The 19,619-nt window shown below is 38.5% G+C and overlaps 1 protein-coding gene across 2 annotated transcripts in view; it reads right to left on the minus strand.

The window, feature by feature from the left end:
* DYM (dymeclin) overlaps nt 1–19,619 on the minus strand; it is a 347,109-nt gene that overhangs the window by 55,283 nt on the left and 272,207 nt on the right. For both annotated transcript variants that reach the window (XM_036246013.1, XM_036246014.1), the window contains exons 15-16: nt 14,930–15,112; nt 4,793–4,906 (exon numbers count right to left, since the gene is read on the minus strand). In XM_036246013.1, the coding sequence (XP_036101906.1) occupies nt 4,793–4,906; nt 14,930–15,112 (297 nt within the window). The remainder of the gene's footprint in view (nt 1–4,792; nt 4,907–14,929; nt 15,113–19,619) is intronic.

The following is a 19,619-nucleotide window of genomic DNA, read 5'->3' on the forward strand; positions in this document are numbered from 1 at the left end:
AAAGATATCCCCATCAACTGTAATTAAAAATTAAAAAATTTAAAAGCTGTCCCCAGGTTAGTATTTTTTTCTTAATGTTTCTTGTATCTTCTGAGAGAGAAAACTGTTATCAAAAATTTAAGTAATTTCGTGCTTTGTGAAGAACAATAATTTTGTACCTGCACAAACAGAATTATACTCTTAGGAATGGAAAGGTTCTTAAAAGTCACAAAGTTGGCCCTGGCCAGTTTGGCTCAGCGGTTAGAGCATCAGCCTGTGGACCAGAGAGTCCCAGGTTTGGTTCCAGCTAAGGGCATGTACCCCGGTTGCAATTTTTCCCCAGCATCGGTTGTGGTAGTGCGTGTGGCAACCAGTCGATGTGTCTCTCTCACATCGATGTCCCCCCCCCCCCCCCCCCGCTTCTCCCTCCTGCTCTATCTGAAGATAAATGCAAAAATGTCCCCAGGTGAGGATTAAAAAAAAAAAAGTCACATAGTTGAATTTCCCAACCAATATTTGAGTTGCTAGAATTGGAATGACAAGTAATCACACATGTGCTCTTTCTGCTTTTGTGGCCAATGGCAGGCACTGTTAACACTCTTTCTGCTGAACCTGAACTCAGCCTTGGACTCCTTCTCTCCAGTCACTCTCTAGCCAGCTAGTACCAACAGTTAAGAACTGCACCCCTGCCAAGCAGTCATTAGCCTATTCCCTTAAATTTCTATGTAGTGGGAATGAATGCATCACTTCCCAAAAGTTGCCTCTTCCATTTCTAAATAATTCCATCCGCTAGAAAGTTCTTCCTTATATGGAACTGAAATGCAGGTCCCTGTATGTAGCTTCTACCCACTGGTCCTATTCCTGAGACCACAAGGAACAAATCCAAATCTGCTTTCATAAACAATTCTTCCAGTACTTGAAGACAAGTCTCTTCTGCTCCAATCTTGTCTTCTTAAAGTTAGTAACAACAGTATAAGTTCCTCTAATCACTTCCTGTGTTCCTTCGCAATTTTGGTCATTCTCTGAAAGTTTTCCAGATTGTCTCAAGGTGTGGCATCCTACAGTCTGCTCTGAACTGTCTAGTACAAACAGCCTCTATAAACAGGTAGCACATAGTTGAGCTCTCTTGACTTTTTTTTTTTTTTTTTTAAATAGCAAAACAGAGTCAGACTTCTAACCATGACTGATTTAGTCAACCAATACCTGAAAGTTGTCCTTGCGACCCACACAGACCAAGTCCCAATCCACTTCCATAAAAGACTCTTCCACTACTTGCAGACCAGTTCTTTAGCCAGTCTGTCAGAACCATGTTCTAGCTATACTCCCTGGAGCTTCTGAAATCAATGATGACTGCAGCTGTCTCCTAGAAGGCCTAAGTGCCCTCCTCTGCCCACCAGTTTCTGGGACTAATTCTATTGGCATTTCAACCTAACTGCCATGATCCAAGTCAAGCAATAATCTAATTGGCCTCTCTGCTTTCATTGTCTCCCTATGTCTAGTCTCAACATAGCAGTCAGAGCAGTACTATTAAAATACAAACCACATCATGCCACTTTTCAAAATCTTGCTCTGGTTTCCCATTTCACTGCACCCCCTCACCCCAATGATCTGTTCATCTCCTACTACTCTCCCTTAGTTCACACAGCTCAAGCTACTTTGGTCTCCTTATTTCTTCAACGTGCCCTGCATCCTGACTGAGGACTTTGCAGTGGCTGTTCTTCCTGCTTGGGACTCTCTGAATCAGCATGCTGAGCTCTCTCACCTCCTTTGTATCTGCTAAATGTTGCCCAGGCCATCCTCTGTAATTCTACAACTTTCTTCCACCGCACCCTTACCAACTCCCAAACCCCTTCCCCCTGTTCTTTTCTTTTCCAGAGCACTTATGGTGCTCTAGGACAACTGATCGTTTTGTCATTTATGCTCATTGTTCACCATCAGTCTCTTCCTGCTAGACTGTGAGCCCTGTGAGGGCAGCAATTTTTGGACGCAATGGCTATCACAGAGCAGATGCTTGCTAAAGATTTACTGTCAGTGCCGGGCCTTGTGGCAAGCTTAGACCTAATATGCACATTATGTCTTCATCGGCACTGGTCGTTACTCAAACATAAGCCCTTCCCTCTAGTCACTCATCTTCTCCTGTACTTTTTTGTTTTTAAAATCCTCACCCAAGGATATTTTTCCATCCATCTTCAGATTGAGTGGGAGGGAGGGTTGGAGAGAGTGGGAGGGAGGGTTGGAGAGAGGGAGAGAGAAAGAGAGGGAGAGAGAGAGAGAAATATTGATGTGAGAGACACACTGATTGGCTGACTCCTGCATGACTTTGACCAGGGCCATGGACTGAACTGCAACTGAGGTACATGCCCTTGACTGGAATCAAACCCGAGACTCCTTGGCCTGTGTGCTGACGCTCTAACCGCTGAGCCAAACTGGCCAGGGTTGCTGTACTTTTAAAAAAAATCCTCACCTAAGGATATGTTTTTTTTTTTTAACTGACTTTTTGGAAAGAGAGAAAACTGATGTGAAAGAGAAACATCAATGGGTTATCTTCTCTACATGCCCCAACTGGGGATGGAACCTGCAAACTAGGTATGTCCCTGACTAGAAATCGAACCAGTAACTTTTAGTGTACAGGACAATGTTCCAACCGACTGAACCACCCAGCCAGGACTTCTGTACTTTTTTCCTCATACTGCTTTGTGCTTTCTCTCCCGTTGTCCAAACTCCTGTTCTTCACTCCTTCCCATATCCCACAGCCTTTTTGAATCCCTATTTCATGGTTAAGGATCCCTCCATTCTCAGTCCCTGTGCTGAATCCTTCTTCCTTCCTTCCTTTTTTTCCCCTTTATTGATTTTTAGAGAGAGAGAAAGGGACAGGTGGGGAGAAATGGAAACATCAATGAGAGAGAACATCGACTGGCCGCCTCCTGCATGCCCCTGCCTGGGGATTTGGCCCACAACCTGGGCGTGTGCCCTGACCAGGGATTGAACCAGTGACCTCTTGGTGCATGGGTCGATGCTCAACCACTGAGCCACACCGGCTGGGCCAGCCTTCCTTAATTGAAATCTGGCTCTCCCATTGGGACTCGGATTCCCCTGGATGCTTTGGAAATAAAGGCTGCTTGCTCATTCTTCATTTCTTGGCTATTATTCCTCCTATCCTCTATTCTTAAGCCAAAAGCTCTGCTCACATGAGGCTGGTACCAGCTTCTTCTCTCCATATAGCTGCTACCTACTGCCTTCCATGCTGCCTCCCTTTATTGGAGCATTTGGCTTACATCTTTCTCCACGGCAGGGCTTACATGATGCCCATGTGAATGGCCCACCTGTGGCTTCCAGCTCATTAACTGGCTCAGTCACACTGACTTGCACTCACATCCATATCACCTTGGTCCCCCTACTTATGGCCAAATCCAGACGACATTATCACTGAGATCTGTTCTACGTTTGGCATCTTTAGTCTAGATACACCTTTCTATAGTCACAATCTCTGTTACTTGCACTATTCTGATTCTTTGATCTCATTAAAACCCCTCTTCCCCTGACTCCTCTGCATAATCCTTTCTTACAGTCTCTTGAAAGTTCTTCTTTCTTGACTTAGTTTAGACACCGAGATCCATTACCTCCTGTGAGCAGCCACTCGAGTCTCCATGGATTTTTGTACTGCTCTATATGGTCTAGTTAAGTAAATCTGAAATAGTGCAACCTCTTCCTCCCTTCCCCCCAAAATACTTAATGTAAGAATGGAAATAATATGAATTCCCTACATTTAAAGAATTGTCAGGAATAAGGTTATAGCTGGAGCGTCCAGTGAACTGTAATTAGTTTCTAGGCTATTGCCACACGGTGGAGGCATTTTAGCCAATAAATAGAAACACCTGCCGTCTTTGTGAGTCTTGCTGCTGTTTATGTATGCTGGATCTTCTGTGAGTGGCTCTGATGGCTGTTGTTTTACAAACTCTGTCACTGTAACCGAAAACATTTTCATATCCTATAACAATATCTTTCAAGTGTTCATTAAGCACTGGTTTAGTGATAGTGCTGAAAAACACAGCCCCAAACAGTAAGTCTAGAACAGAGTTAGTTGTGATGAAACACTATGAAGAGACCAAACATCCATTATGATGCCCTGTGTTGTTAATTGATGAGTGAGTACTTTACAATATTTAGAAAGTAATGTAGGAAAAAATGAAAATGTAGTATTAAAGTAAAAATATGGTATGATGTTGTGTACATTCATGCATCCCCCCAAACCATGACCTGTACATTTTTTCCTATAAGAAAATTAGTCTTGAAGTATACATTTCATATCATGAGATCTCTTCAGGAACATATCTAACACACAGTGTAAATGTCTTCTTACAATACAATATTCCCCCTACCTCTTTCATGAAATGCTCCTCTCTCCACACATATACCCAAGCGTACAGCAAATAGTGTGGTGATTATGAGCAGGGGTTTGGGAGCCAGATGGCCTGGATACGAATTTCCCATTTTCATAATTTTCTGGTTTGATGACTTTGGGTAAGTTACTTACCTTCTCAGTTTCCTCATTTGAAAAATTAGGATGATAACAGTACTGACCCCTACATTAAAGGGTTGTTGTGAGGATCAAGTCCTTTTGCTACTTTTTGAAAACTGTGAGCACCCTTCTTCATCACAGATCTGTGTATCAATATACAGCAGAGCAGCAATATTTAGGGAGCCTTTTCTAGTGCAAGTACTGGGTAAGTGATATGATTCTGAGTAGAGCCTTCTCAGAACTAATACTTACATCAAGGGATACAGCAGTATGCGTTTCATCTGCCAGCCTTACCTTTAGCCTGTCTTTGGGCAGAGCGACAATTCCTTGCTTGATGATTTCCAGGACCCGTTCCACTGACAGCTCAGCTCCAGCCTGTAGCAACCTGGAGTTGAAGAAGGTAATCACCTGGAATGTAAAGTGTTATTTTTTAAACAAGTAGATGTAGGAGATGTTATTTTCAGTGACCTGGCTTTTCATTCACTAGCCTTCCTAAATACATCCTCTCTATCAAGAGTTTAATGTCTGGCCCCGGCTGATTTGGCTCAGTGGTTAGAGTGTCAGCCCACTGATCGAAGGGTTGTAGCTTTGATTCCCAGTCAAGAGCACATACCTGGATTGCAGGTTTGATCGCTGGCCCTACTTGGGGTCGTGCAGGAAGCAACCAATTGATCTCTCTTTCTCTCTCTCTCTCCTTCCCTACCTTCCACTTTATCTTAAAAAAAAAAAAAAAAAAAAAATCAATGGAAAAATATCCTTGGGTGAGAAGTAACCCCCCCACACACACACACACAAAAAGAGAGAGAGAGAGAGAAGAGTTTAATGTCTGAGTCACAGCCAATTCCTGAATATTCATGACTTATTATCCATTCAGTGAATTAAGCAGGCTCCTGAATTCTGCTCTTGTGCTGCCTCACCTTGCATTTATATTTCATTTAGAGAATAGCAACCATCAGAGGTGGAAAAAGAAAGCTCGAGCTTAAAAGCTATTAATATTGAAGTTTTATAGTAACTCTCAAAAAGAAAAAAAGAAAAGAAAGGCTTATTAATAAGAAAGAAATTTGATGCTAAAATGATGTTTTGGGCAGTATTTATAAATTTAAATTTTCCACAACACTTGTATCCCTGATCACCAAGGATAATCAACAGCAAGCTATAATTACTTCTGTCTCATGTGACAGCACAGCCTGAACTATGCAGTGACATTGCGGACATAATACTGTCCCTTAATATTTGTCACAAAACACTAAAAGAATGTCATCCTATCTTAGCAAATCATTTTAACATCATCGAGTTAATAAATCAAGATACTTGTAGATCCCTTGTTATTTAAGAACATTACACTTGAGTGTTTATAGTCAGACAAGCAAAAAGTAAAAAACTTAGGCTTTTAAAAAAAAGTTGAATATTTCCACTTAGATGTTTTCTATTTTCTATTAAGTTGCTAATAATTATTTGCAAACATTTTTATATGTTTACATTCAAGATTACTCTCCTAAATGTTAATTGTTCAAGACTACAACTTTTTTCCCTAATCATTCTAGTAGAAAGAGCACAACATGACAAAATTACCCCTAAAATGCATTATTCTGAAAAGTAAAGAGACCCAGGACCCTAACAAGCATGTGCTTTGAGAGCCGGTGGTAGTGAGGGAAAACAAAGCAGCTGATGGCTGGCTATGTGGCGATTTAGTCCGGATAAGAAATATATCCCAGGCAATCTGTTGGCACCAGCTCCTTTGCAAGTTGCTTATTTTGTCTATAACAGGTTGCTTTTTCAGCATATATCTATGGGTCTTGTTTTTTCCCTAGTCATGTTTTAAGCACTTTGGGGGAATTCTGGGATAAAATTCTATTCAGAGTTTAGACCCAGCATGTACTCAAATTGATTTTTTTTCAAAATGATTTTTATAACACAGTGATTAAGTCTTTGAAGATAGACACAACATAAGTAGAAAACATATTGCAATAGTTATATTAAAATCTTATTTTAAAATACACAACAAAGATGCAAACTAAACACCTTCCTCTTGTATAAATATCTGTGTTTTAAACAATGTTCTTCTGAGAAAGAAGTTGATTAACCATATGAAATGCCATTTTTATTGGTAAAAAAAGGAAAATGGTTGAAAACTGGTAATTTCATGTAATTGGTTCAGCCTAATATCTTTGCATAAAATTCTCTTCTCTGATAAAAAATATTTAAATAATAGGAACATATTTGTTAAAAACACATTCTAAGAAATAAAAAATGTCAATGGAAAAGCACATAGATTTTATGGATGCTTGAAGCTTATAGATTATTCCCCCCCCCTTCTAATATTTACCAAATATGGCCATTTTCACTATTGAATGATTTTTAGCTTTTAGCAGTAGATAATGTAGACAAGGAATAGTTCTCAAAGATGGCTAACCAACAAAAGTAGCCAGGAAGCTTTGTGAAAATACTGATCCACAAGCCTGTCCAGAGACCTTCTACCTTAGTCTTTCCCAGTGATTCTGACCATCAGCCAGAATCTACACTGAAGGTCTCCAAAAAAAGTTTTTTTTGATTGTACAAGCCTACAAGTAAAGTGAGGAGGTACTTCCAATATATGTCCTATTTATTTATAAATCATGCAATGTACTGCAGCATTAATGGTTTATATGTTATAAAAATGTACATAAAAGTTTTAAAATAAGGTAAAGACAAAATAAACTAGATTTAAAAAATTGCTTAACTGTTGACACAAAATAACTCAATTCAAATACTATCATTAAAATAATCTGGATAATTAGCTACCATATGTCTTCCTAATCATAGTCTTCACAATACTGCTCATAGTAAGATGCTTTATGTTTATATAAATCCATTATGTAAATAGCCTTTTTGATAATTTTTATAGATCCATTTCTCGTGAGATTAAATTGGGTCCTCACTGTTTTTTTGTTCTGGTTAATCCTCATCTGAGGACATTTTTCCATTGATTTTTTTTTTTTTTTTTTTTTTTAAGATAGAGTGGAAGGAAGGGATGGGGAGAAAGAGAGAGACATATATTGATGTGAAAGTGACACACTGGTTGCTTCCTGCATAACCCTGACCAGGGCCAGGGATGGAACCTGCAACCCAGGTACATGCCCTTGACCGGGAATTGAACTGGAGACCCTTCGGTCCTAGGGCCGACGCTCTAACTGCTGAGCCACACTGGCCAGGGCTCATCACTGTTTTTACACTGTAATGTAGTACTTGTTCTAGGAGGAGAGGGACGTCAGCTCTGCCATTTTCTTTTTGTCACATATTCTATTACATGTATTACATATATACTTGAGTACTTATATTGTATTGCCTTCAATTTGTGTTCCTTTGCCGGAATCATTCCAATTATGCTCATTATGTGAGGGTTTACTTAGTTAAATCTAGATATTATACCTTAGACATCATGAACACATACACAATAAACCTTAAGTGACAGAAAGGTGAGGGTACCCATGCCAAGTCCTCCAACTTGACAACTCCTCCTCTCCCTTCTCTCAGGATACCTGGAGTAATTACTGTAGCTGACACAGAAACCCTGCTAGTGGTTTGTGAAATACCAAGAATTAGTAAAACAAAATCTATTTTTAATGAATAAATAGAAGTTCTACTATTTTCTTCCCATGTAGTCCATTTTCTATGGACTGTCGTGCAACCTCTGGAGTATGGGTAACCTCTGGGGTATGTGTATCATCCTCCTTGGACATTGCTGATTGAGATAACAAAATACATATACGCAAAGCTAAGTGGAACACATAGTACCAGACACTACGCATGTAAGTGAGAAAGCACTTACATGTCACATGATCAAAGAACTCAATAAAGCACCAACTCTAGCTTTGCTCACCCTGTGGTCTGACCAGACTTGCCTCTAAACCACAAGGAGCCCCCATTCTCACCAGGTGAGCTGCTGAGTAGGCATAAGACTCAATTTCTAAGTATACTCCTTTTTTTTCAAACTGTCTCTCATTTGTATGTTTTACAGATGACATACTAATGTTTTATCATTTAAACTCCTACTACTTCAGAAAATGATAAAACTACTACTTCCAGAATGGAAGTATAATTTATATATCAACAAGGAAGGGAATAGCATCTGCATGTTTATTATGGACCAGGTGAGCTACCCATACTACTTATATAATTCTCACAACAATCTATGAGGTTGATAAAATCTGTCCTACAGATGAGTCAGCAGGATTGGGGACAGAAAAGCTTGACCAGGATTAGCCAGGTGTCAGGAGTCGGTTATTATGTTATCTCCAGCAATTCTTATGTAACAAAACTCAGTTCTCTTAAGAGAAAATATTTGAGGTGAAAAGTGTAAGCTGTTTAGCCAAAAACTTCCTTTGGAATCAGGATGGAATACTAGCAAAGAATGTAAAACTAGTCAATAATATCTCCATTCACAGATATAAACTTGTATTTCCTACCATCGGGTTAGAATTTTGCTTGTAATAGTAAATTTGGTGACCAGGGAAGTCACTCATTGGCTACAGGAAGCAAGCCCAAGGCTTAGCTCTTATTGTAATAGTGTCCCAGGGTGTGCTTGTTAAAGAGATTCTTTGCCATGCCAGATTCTAGGGACTCCTCTGTTGCTCAAGTTGGTTATGTGGTCACTCAATTATTTGATGGATTTCACCTGCTCATTCAGGTCATGCATCTCAATTAAGTCACACAAAGAAGGCCATTTTTGTCAGTGGCCAGTTTGTGCAGTTCTAGTAGTGACTGATTTTCCAAGTGTAATACACACTCCACTGTGTTCGGCCCACCCTCCCAGTTGTCACAGTCTGGTTTCTTGATATCCGGAAAGAAGATGTGATTGGCTTTGCAGCTTCATCAATTTCTCAGCGTGTTCCCTCTTTCTCATAAGACTGGTGAAGAAAATATATGGCAAAGTTGTTCAAATCTACATCATCACGGTCCAACCAGTAAGACATGGACAGGTAAAGGCAGGTGGCACAGAGCTCCAGGCTGATCTGAGAGTTAATGGCCTCTGAGTCCTGGTGGTAGTTCTGACACACCTGTACTTTTTCTAGTTTCTTTTATTATTATTATTATTATTTTATTTTAATTTAATTAATTTATTTTTGTTACAATGTTTCTCCTTTGTCCCCCACTGATTCCCCCCTTCTTCTCCCTCCCCACCCTGTCCCCAGCTTTGTTGTCCATGTCCATTGTTCATGCACACATGCATATAAGTTCTGTGGTTTATCTCTCCCCCACTACCCCCTCTTCTGGGGATTGTCAATCTGTACCCCACTTCCACGTCTCTGGGACTACCTTATTCCTCAGACTGTTATGTTCATTATATTCCACAAATAAGTGAGATCATATGATATTTATCTTTCTCTGTTTGGCTTGTTTCACTCCAGGTCCCTCCATGTAGTCTCAAAGAATAAGAGATCTTTCTTTCTTACAGCTGCATAGTACTCCATTGTGTATGTGTACCAGATCTTAGCTATTGTAAATAGTGCTGCTACAAACATGGGGGTACATATATTCTTTCTGATTGGTGTTTCAGGCTTCTTAGGGTATATTCCTCTTTTTCTAGTTTCTTTTTTTTTTTATCCTCACCCAAGGACATTTTCCCATTTTTTGTTCAGGTAGAGTGGGAGGGAGAGAGAGGAACAGAGAGAGAGAGAGAGAAACATCGATGTGAAAGGAACACATCGAGTGGCTGCCACCCGCACAACCGACCAGGGCCGGGGACAAACTGCAACCGAGGTATGCGCCCTTAGCGGGAACTGAACCAGGGTCTCTCAGGACCGCAGGCCAACGCTCTAACCACTGAGCCAAACTGGCTAGGGCTTTTTCTAGTTTCTTAATGTGGAATCTTACCATCGATTTAAGACTTCTCTTCTAATAGAAACATTTACTACTGTAAATTACCCTCAAAGTTTTAGCTGTATCCCACAAATTTTGATGTACTGCATTTTCATTTTTTGCTAACTTTAAAATATGTTTTATTTCCTTTCTGACCTCCTCTCTTTCACCCATAGGTGTACTGTTGGATTTCCAAACATTTGGGGTATTTTCCAGATATCTTCTTATTGATTTCTAGTTTAATTTCACTCTGGTCAAATAATATGATTTCAAGTCTTTTAAATTTTTTGACATTTGTTTTATGGCCTCAAATATGGTCTATCTCGGTGAATGGTCCATGTGCAGTTGTGATGTTGGGTAGAATGTTCCATAAATGTCAATTAAATCACATTGGTTGGTAGTATTGTTTGGGTCTTCTGTATTGTTACTAATTTTGTCTACTTATTATATCAGCTACTGGGAAAGAAGTGTTGACTTCTCCAATTATAATTATGCTTTTGTCTATTTCTCCTTGCAATTCCATCAGTTTTTGCTTCACGTAGTTTGAAGCTCTCTTATTAGGTACATCCACACTTAAAATTGTTATGTCTTCTTGGTGAATTGACCCCTTTATCTTGTTTTTTTTTTTTTTAATTAATTTTTGTTACAGATGTTTCTCCTTTTTTCCCCATAGATACCTTCCTCCCGATCCTGTCCCCGCCTAAGCATTGTTGTCTATGTCCATTGGTGATGCACATATGCATATAAATTCTCTGGCTTATCTCTTTATGTTTACATGGTGTCCCTCTATCTCTGATAATATTCCTTATTCCAAAGTTTGCTTTAAAAAAATATGTATTTTTATTGATTTTTTAGAGACAGGGGAAGGGAGAGGAAGAGAAAAAGAGAAACATCCCTAAGCCAGAATTGGAGAAAAATTAAATTTTATATCAATAGGAAAATAAAGAAAAAAAAAAAAGAGAGAGACATTGATGTGAGAGCAGAACATTGATCAGCTGCCTCTTGCATGCCCCCTACCGAGAATCGAGCCCACAACCTGGGTGTGTGTCCTGACTGGGAATTAAACCGGCAATCTTTTGATGCATGGGACAATGCTCAACCAACTAATCCACACTAACCAGGGCCCAAAGTTTATGTTATAATCACTTCAGCTTTCTTTTTTACTGTTATTTTTGTTAATCCTCACCCAAGGATATTTTTCCATTGAGTTCTAGATAGAGTGGAAGGAGGGAGGGAGGGAGGGAGGGAGGGAGGGAGGGAGGGAGAGAGAGAGAGAGAGAGAGAGACATTGATGTGAGACAGACACATCGATTGGATGCCTCCTGCACGACCCTGACCAGGGATCCAACCTGCAACCCAGGCACATGCCCTTGACTGGGAATTGAACCCACCACACTTTAGTCCATAGACCAACGCTAATTGCTGATCCAAACCAGTCAGGGCTCCAGCTTTCTTTTTTAAAAAAATTTTTCATTGATTTTAGAGAGAGGAAGGAAGAGGAGGAGATAGAAACATCAATGAGAAAGAACACAGATTGGCCGCCTCCTGCATGCCCCCCACTGGGGATTGGGCCCGCAACCTGGACATGTACCCTGACCAGGGAATCGAACTGGCAACCTCTTGGTGCATGGGTCGATGCTCAACCACTGAGTCATACTGGCCAGGCTGGTCCAGCTTTCTTTCAATTAGCATTTGCATGGTAAAACTTCTTTCATCTTTTTACTTTTTAAGCTATCTATGCCTTTATTTTTAAACAAGTCACTTATAGACAGTATATGATTAGATACTACTTTTCAATCTAATTTGAAAATCTCTGCCTTTTGAGGTATTTTTTTTTCTTTTTAAATGTACTCATTTATTTATTTGCATTCATCTTGAGACAGAGTGGGAGGGAGAGACAGAGAGAGAACCACTGATGTGAGAGAGACACATTGCGTGGTCGCCACCCACACGACTTCAACAGGGGCCAGGGAAAAACTGCAACTGAGGTACGTGCCCCTAGCAGGAACCGAACCTGGGCCTCTCTGGTCTGCAGGCCGATGCTCTAACTACTGAGCCAAAACATCCAGGGCTGTCTTTTGAGGAATTTAATTACTGACATGGTTGGATTTAAATCTACTACATTACTTATTATTTTCTATTTGTTCACTATTTTTTATTCTGCTTTTCCTGCCTGCCTTTGGATTGAGTATAACTTATGGATCTATTTTATTTAGTTATATCTCCATTTCTTTTTGTGTGGTTGGCCTAGAGTTTATAATATACATCTTTATTTTATCAATCTACCTTCAAATAATAATATAACATATTTCACATTGTCGAGAGTTGTGAAGAGTCTGAAATGTTACCCTACTTGCAAGTTAACAAGTTAGTCAGTCACAGTTTCAAGAATCCTGGAAGGAGATTTCTGGGTCAGTCATAAAGAACAGTTTGTTAGTCAAAGGAATAGCAGTAATGAGAGCATTAGCATCTTTTTCACTGGTTCCCCAAACCCCAATTTGCACAAGTGTGATTTGAAGAGAGCCAAGTGACCTTTGCACATGTAGTGGGTTATATTATAGGAACAGAACTCTATACTTAGGAGCCCAGATCTTTTCTAAATGTCAGTAAGCATACCTATCTTTCTTCAGAGGGAGACACAGACCTGCCTCCATCCTACCCCTAAGTTTTCTGTGCCTGGAACATTCTTACCCCAGATATCTGCATGGCTCACTCTTCATCTCCTTTAAGTCTCAGCTCAAATGCAGATTCTCAGAAAGGTCTTCTCTGACTGTACTCTTTAGGTTTGCAATGTCCCACCCTTATTTCAACTAGCACTAATTATTCCTCCTCCTCCTCCTTTTTTGGGGGAGAAGGGGGCTTAAGCAAGTAGGTAGATATTAATGTCATTTATTGAAATAAAAAAGACTACAGAAGAAAAAGACTAAATTTCTGTTTACTTTTTTAAAAGAAAATGAAGAATTTAACCTTGTTCATCATTTGTGGGACTGTCATACTGGCAACTGAACAGACTAGTTTGGAGTTCAATTAAGGATGGTCAGGTCCGGAAATACACAAAATCTAACATGAATTTTACACTGTACAGAGATAAAAATAGTTCTTGCCTTTACCATACTACACAACTATTATTGTTCACTGCCTTTGTTCTCTACGTATATTCAGCAATGAAATCTCTTTCACATTCTTTGTTTAGTGAGGTAATTCTATTTTGTCTTGCTGTCTAATTCAGCCAGATCATTTCATTTTATGAGTGAGATAGGAGGGGTACATACCAATGGCTAATAGAAATCTGGCCACTTGAATAACACATTCTAACTCCTGAAGAAGTTAAAAGTGCTCCAAGGTTAGTCACTCTTGTCGCAGATATTCAACATTGCTGAATGTCTTAATGAAAAATATCAATTCTCAACTCCCTGTCAGCTAAAAATAACAGTAGATTCATAGTGTCCTCTCCCAATCCTTTTCAAGGTTAACTTCATGAAAGAAGAAATAGTAAAAACTTGCTTAAGCCAAAATTTCAGGGGCATTTAGGGGAGAGAAGGGGAAGGTGAAGTGCTGAAAGAGGCAAAAAGTAGAGATGTTACTATATCTCTACCGTGGCACTTTTTTCCAAACATGCAAAAAAGAGTTAAAAATCTTTTTGAATAGATTTCTAGTGTGCCCAGTACTATGTTGGATGGCAGTATTCAAAAAAAAGTTGTTGGGCCCTGGCCGGTTTGGCTCAGTGGTTAGAGCGTCGGCCTGCGGTCCTGAGAGACCCGGGTTCGGTTCCCGCTAGGGGCACGTACCTCGGTTGCAGTTTGTCCCCGGCCCTGGTTGGGTCGTGTGGGTGGCAGCCACTCCACGTGTCCCTTTCACGTCGATGTTTCTCTCTCTCTCTCTCTCTCCCTCCCACTCTATCTGAACAAAAAAAATAGAAAAAATGTCCTCGGGCGAGGATAAAAAAAAAAAAAAAGTTGTTGGAAAGCCTGCTCATTTGGCATCATACTTAAGTTTATCCAAGTGAATGCTGAAAGCATGGAGTTTATAATGAGAAGACCTGGATTCAAGGCCTGAGTGACTTACTAGCTAAGTGACCTTGAACCAACCTTTTTCCTCTCATGCTCTGCTTTGCTTTCCTCACAAGGATGGCTGAAGGGTCGAATGAGGTTGTATATATTCAAATAACTCACAATGATAAAGCTCTATGCAAATATGTAATCATTATCTAAGATAATGATTCTTAGGCTTGGATGTGTTAAAATCACCTGGAAACCCTCTCTCAGCATGCTGGGTCTTTTATTTGGGATAGTAGTTAAATCTATTTTAGGACATCCATAATCTAGATATTAAAATGTGAGATTTTCAAAGATTTGATATTACAGAAAAATGTTAATGAATGATCTAAATGTTAAGTAAAGTATATATGTGTGTATATATATGTCTGTGTATATAAGACATACACACAAAGAAAGCAACAACTGCTATAGCAGAATAGAGGGCAAATATAGTTAATGTTAAAGAGATTCCATTACAGTTTTATCAAGGTTTGTTAAACTCCTCTACTTTAACACTTAAAAAAGAATCATGATAAACATCTCCATCTTCACTTACCAGATCGATATTTTGCATTATATCCTGGAATGAAGGATGAGTTCGAAATTGCTCAAAGAGATCTCGTTTGTAAAGCAGTGCATACACCAAGTTTGGATTGTGATGAAGAGAATTTGTCAGGCAGGAATTGATGATCTCTAACATCATTCGAATCACTTCTTCAATGACATTTAGGTCTTGTGCCTGATAAAGAAAGAAAATCCCCACACCGAGTCAGTGTTTTTCTCCTTGACACAGAATTAATTTGAATGAGAACAATTGCTCAAAAATTGTTAACAGCACTGGAAAGATCATGCAGAATAAGTCTTTCAAGAAAATTTTTGCAAGAATTTTTAGAATTATGTTTACCTGGCCCTGCCTGGTTTGGGTCAATGGTTAGAGTGTTAGCCTGAGGACTGAAGCGTCGCAGGTTCCATTCCAGTCAGGGGCAAGTACCTGGGTTGCAGGTTCGATCCCCAGCTCCGGCTGAGATTGTGCAGGAGGCAACCAATCGATGTGTCTCTTTCACATCGATGTTTCTCTCTCTCTCTCTCTTTCTTCCCTCCCTCCCTCCGTTTCACTCTACCTAAAAAAAAAATCAATAAAAAAATATCCTTGGGTAAGGATTAACAAAAATATAATAATAAAAAAAGATTTAGATTTATCAGTTACTAAAGGACTTGTTAATTTTTTTGAAATTACACAGTGATATTTGGGAATTTCCTATAATAAATTATAGACTCACCAATATAGAAGGAAATTTGGAGCTTGCTTAGCCTCTCATTTAATAAATCCTTATTCATATTCTCATCACTGTGTCACCCTAAATCATTAGACTTCCATAATATAAAGTGGTGGTAGGGTCTTTACCAATTCCAATAAAAGTGTGTAATTCAGAATATGACTTCATTTTTTTTTTGGTCATTTCAATCTTTAGGATTCACAGATAAAGAGCCAATTGTTTTGTTTCTGTTTCCTCAGAGTCAATAGTTTGAGAATCTGAACATAAAACAGCAAAACTGAACATAAGACAGCAAAACTCAAAGTAGACAATCAACAACTCTCTTGGAAGAAAAGCAAAAATATATGTAAATATAATGGACTTTCCTTTTCTTCTTGAGTTTTCTAAATTGTTTGCCAGTTGAAGCAAAAATTATAAAACGGTGTGATGGGGCTTTCAATGTAACCCGCTTTGATAGTGCCCAGTTTAAAATGTGTGTTTAGCCCTGGCCAATTTGGCTCAGCAGTTGTAGCGTTGGTCTGCGGACCAGAGAGTCCTGGGATCGGTTCCCGCTAGGGGCACATACCAAAAAAAATTTATGTTTATTGAGCATTCAATTACTATATTTTTCATTATTAAGTTTTCTAATTAGTACTCTGTCACATTGTTTCATTTCTTGTTTTTATTTCATAATTATTTATTCTTCTTTATGAATACCATTCCTTCATTTATCTTTGAGGATACTAAAAATAGAGTATTTTCAAAATGATTCTATTAATTTTCAATTCTGTTTGGATAAATTTACCTTAATTATGATCATGACTACGCTGGTGGTCTTTCTTATATTTCAGCGTGTATTTTGGAATTTTGGTTATGCAGGCTCACATAATATGGCTTTAATGCGCCCCAATCTATAGATCATGCAGTGGTTTCCTAGAGTCTGAAACTTCCTAGTCTGAAAGTAGGCATCAAAACTGGTGGCTCAGGGCTCCTGTCCTGCGATCACATTGAAGACAGCAAGGGCAGGGTCTGTGACCAAGACAGAATCTGTTTAGTTCATAGTACCACTGTGAGGCTGGTTCTATGCCCTCCCACCTCCCTAGCCATAAAACTTAAGAGTCATTATAAACATCTTTGTTCAGGTTCTTTTCAATAAAAGCTCTATCCCAGTTCCCAATTTCTAGCAGGGAACCTAGCACCAGTATGCTGCCTCCCACCTGGGCACCTTGGGTGCTGTATACCCTGCAGTATCTAAGCTCCCAGCCGCTCCTGCCTCCTTCCAGACATGAAGCTCCCCACAGGCTCAGTGCTTCAGACTCTGCTCTCTGCTTCTTCTTTTTCTATTTCTGCTCTGAGAAATATCAATTTCATTTTGGCATGTGGCTATGTGTTTTAATGTTCTCTTGTTATTTCTATGTTTTTGGAGCAAAAGGAAGGGATTAGCCTTCAAATTGGGAATTGATAATATAATCTTGACCAGAGTTCAATTATATTTTCATCTCATTTTGGTACTTGAATTAGTCTAAAAGGAGGAGGAAGAAGAGACTTCAAGTTTCAGAATTCTCTCTCAAAGTCATTTAAGAGCAACTCAGTGTCATATTATGACTACAAGTCAAAACATTAGCTTTCTGCAGAACTTTATGTTCGTAAAATATTTCATAAATCCATTTGTATTAAGTATAAGTCCTAATAAACTTATATTTCAAAAATAAGTTACCTATTGATAGCTTATAAGTTCTGCTTTTAAACACATTGATAATTTATCCTTAATGTTTTAAGGAGTAATCTGCTGAAACAAACAGGATAACACACCCAGCCCCCAAATAGGCGCCTGTATATTTAAACACAAACTAAACTACTGATCATTTATTTTATTCCCAAGTCAGGTAAAGTATAAACTGGAAACTTTACTTCAATAAGCACATTCCACAATAGTTTTCACTTTGCATCAATCATTCTGACTGAAGGTTCTTTAAGAGTTACATTAACCCTCTTATATTTAAAGGCGTTATTGGATATTTCATTTCCCTTATATTTCATTTTTAATGCTATCCTTTACAGATTATTTTTAGCTACAGATTTATAAATGAAATGGTAAGAACATGAAGTTTCTCGCATTATTCAAATCAATTGAAAATATGTGAGAAGTTAAAGCAAAGACATTTTATAAAACATCGTATTTCGTTGGACTGTCATATTAGAAAACATATATATGTTTAAAGCTATTTTTAATTTAATTTTTTTAGTATGTGCTCTTGATGGGGAATTGAACCCAAGACCCTTTGGTTTATGGGCTGATTCTCTAACCACTGGGCCAAACTGGCCAGGGCCATCTTATATATTGTAATGTTGTAAAACTATTAGGAAAACAAAAATGAGAAATTAAATATAATTTAGAAATTAAAAATCAATTTAAATTAAAGAGTAGTGTATTATAATTTTCTGTCAATATGTACTTAACATGTAACATTACAAATAATTTAGGTCATTAAAATGTGAATATAAAGACCTCTTCCCAATCCCAGCCCAGCTATCACCCTGTTTATGAGATAAGGTCATTTTCCTTCCTGGTTATATCCAGGGACAAAATTCAACAACTAGTAGGTCAAAATATTTAACAGCCTCGATTCCTACTGGATGAGGCTTGTACACAACGGAGCAGCCTTACCAGCCTGCATCTGTGGTGTCAGTCACAGGTATACCCATAAGTACTTTCACAGGAATTATTTGAGAAATAAAATGATGGTTCCTTGAATCCAGGTATCTAGATTAACTGGTTTTATTACATCCGTAAAACTGTACCAATAATTTCTACATCAATTATTGTATTCAATTCAGCAACTCTCCAGCTTAATAGTGAGCAATTTAGTTACTATCTATATATTTAGGAAGCTTAGAATTTGATCAAATAATTATAAAATCATAAAACACACTCAGAAGTTATGAAAGACACTCCCAATAACTCCTTTAATGTTAGAATTCCATCTCTAACATCCATTCCAAATGATCAATCGACTTATCCTTGAACATAGAACACTCTGCGAGGCTCCTGGTCCATTCTTTCTTTGTTACAGTTTAGTGGCATTCCGACACCTTAACAATCCTACTTATTGGGTTTTGTTCTATGCCACTATCACAGCTTTCACCTTCGCCTCATCCCACCAGCAACTTCAACTGTCCCTCAATATAACTCAGTTTAAAGCCTTACCAACCTATTCGTGTCCTGTTAGATAAATGCCCACCATTTGGACTGCTTTGATCACAGATGTAATTCTATATGTTTGTTACCACCATTAAGATACATAAGTACATAAATGTATATTTATAATCCCAGCAACTAACTCATTTTCATTTTCAAGTGGCAGCAGTTCTCTACTAACCACTACTTTAATCATCCTTTAAGGAACAGCTAGCATTCCACTTTGTACGTTGTTTCCTAGTAACCGTGCTCTTGTGGATCCTTCCATTTGTGTTGGGAGATCAAATGCAGCTTCAAGGTACCAAGCAGGTCATGAAATAACCATGGGCTGAAGGGATAAGTTATATACCAGGAGATTCTGATTCACTAGAAATAAAGTATCAAACTTTTGGCTAATTCTAATTTCCAAGGCAAACTATGCCAATAATTATAATTTACGAGTTACCTGAATTTTCAAGTTGCTACCATGACTGGATTCTACTATGCATGGCAATACACAAATGAAATCCTTTATATTCCATTCTTTAAAAGCATTATTGGATAATAATCACCACTTGTAAAAAGGATAAAAAATTAGCATGGATTTGATTAGTTTCTTTAAAATTACGAAGTCATCAAAATCTCAGTATTTAAACAGATCTAAAGTTTTTCTAATCTAATCATTATTTGGGTGTCAGCATTTCAAATGGTATTCTAAAAAGATTGCTATTGGATTCTTTATGTTTTGTTTTTTGGTTAATCCTCACCTGAGGATATTTTTCCACTGATTTTCTTAAATGGAGTGGAAGGGA

The sequence above is a fragment of the Molossus molossus genome, unplaced genomic scaffold, assembly GCF_014108415.1.
Source record: "Molossus molossus isolate mMolMol1 unplaced genomic scaffold, mMolMol1.p scaffold_m16_p_6, whole genome shotgun sequence".
NCBI lineage: Eukaryota > Metazoa > Chordata > Mammalia > Chiroptera > Molossidae > Molossus > Molossus molossus.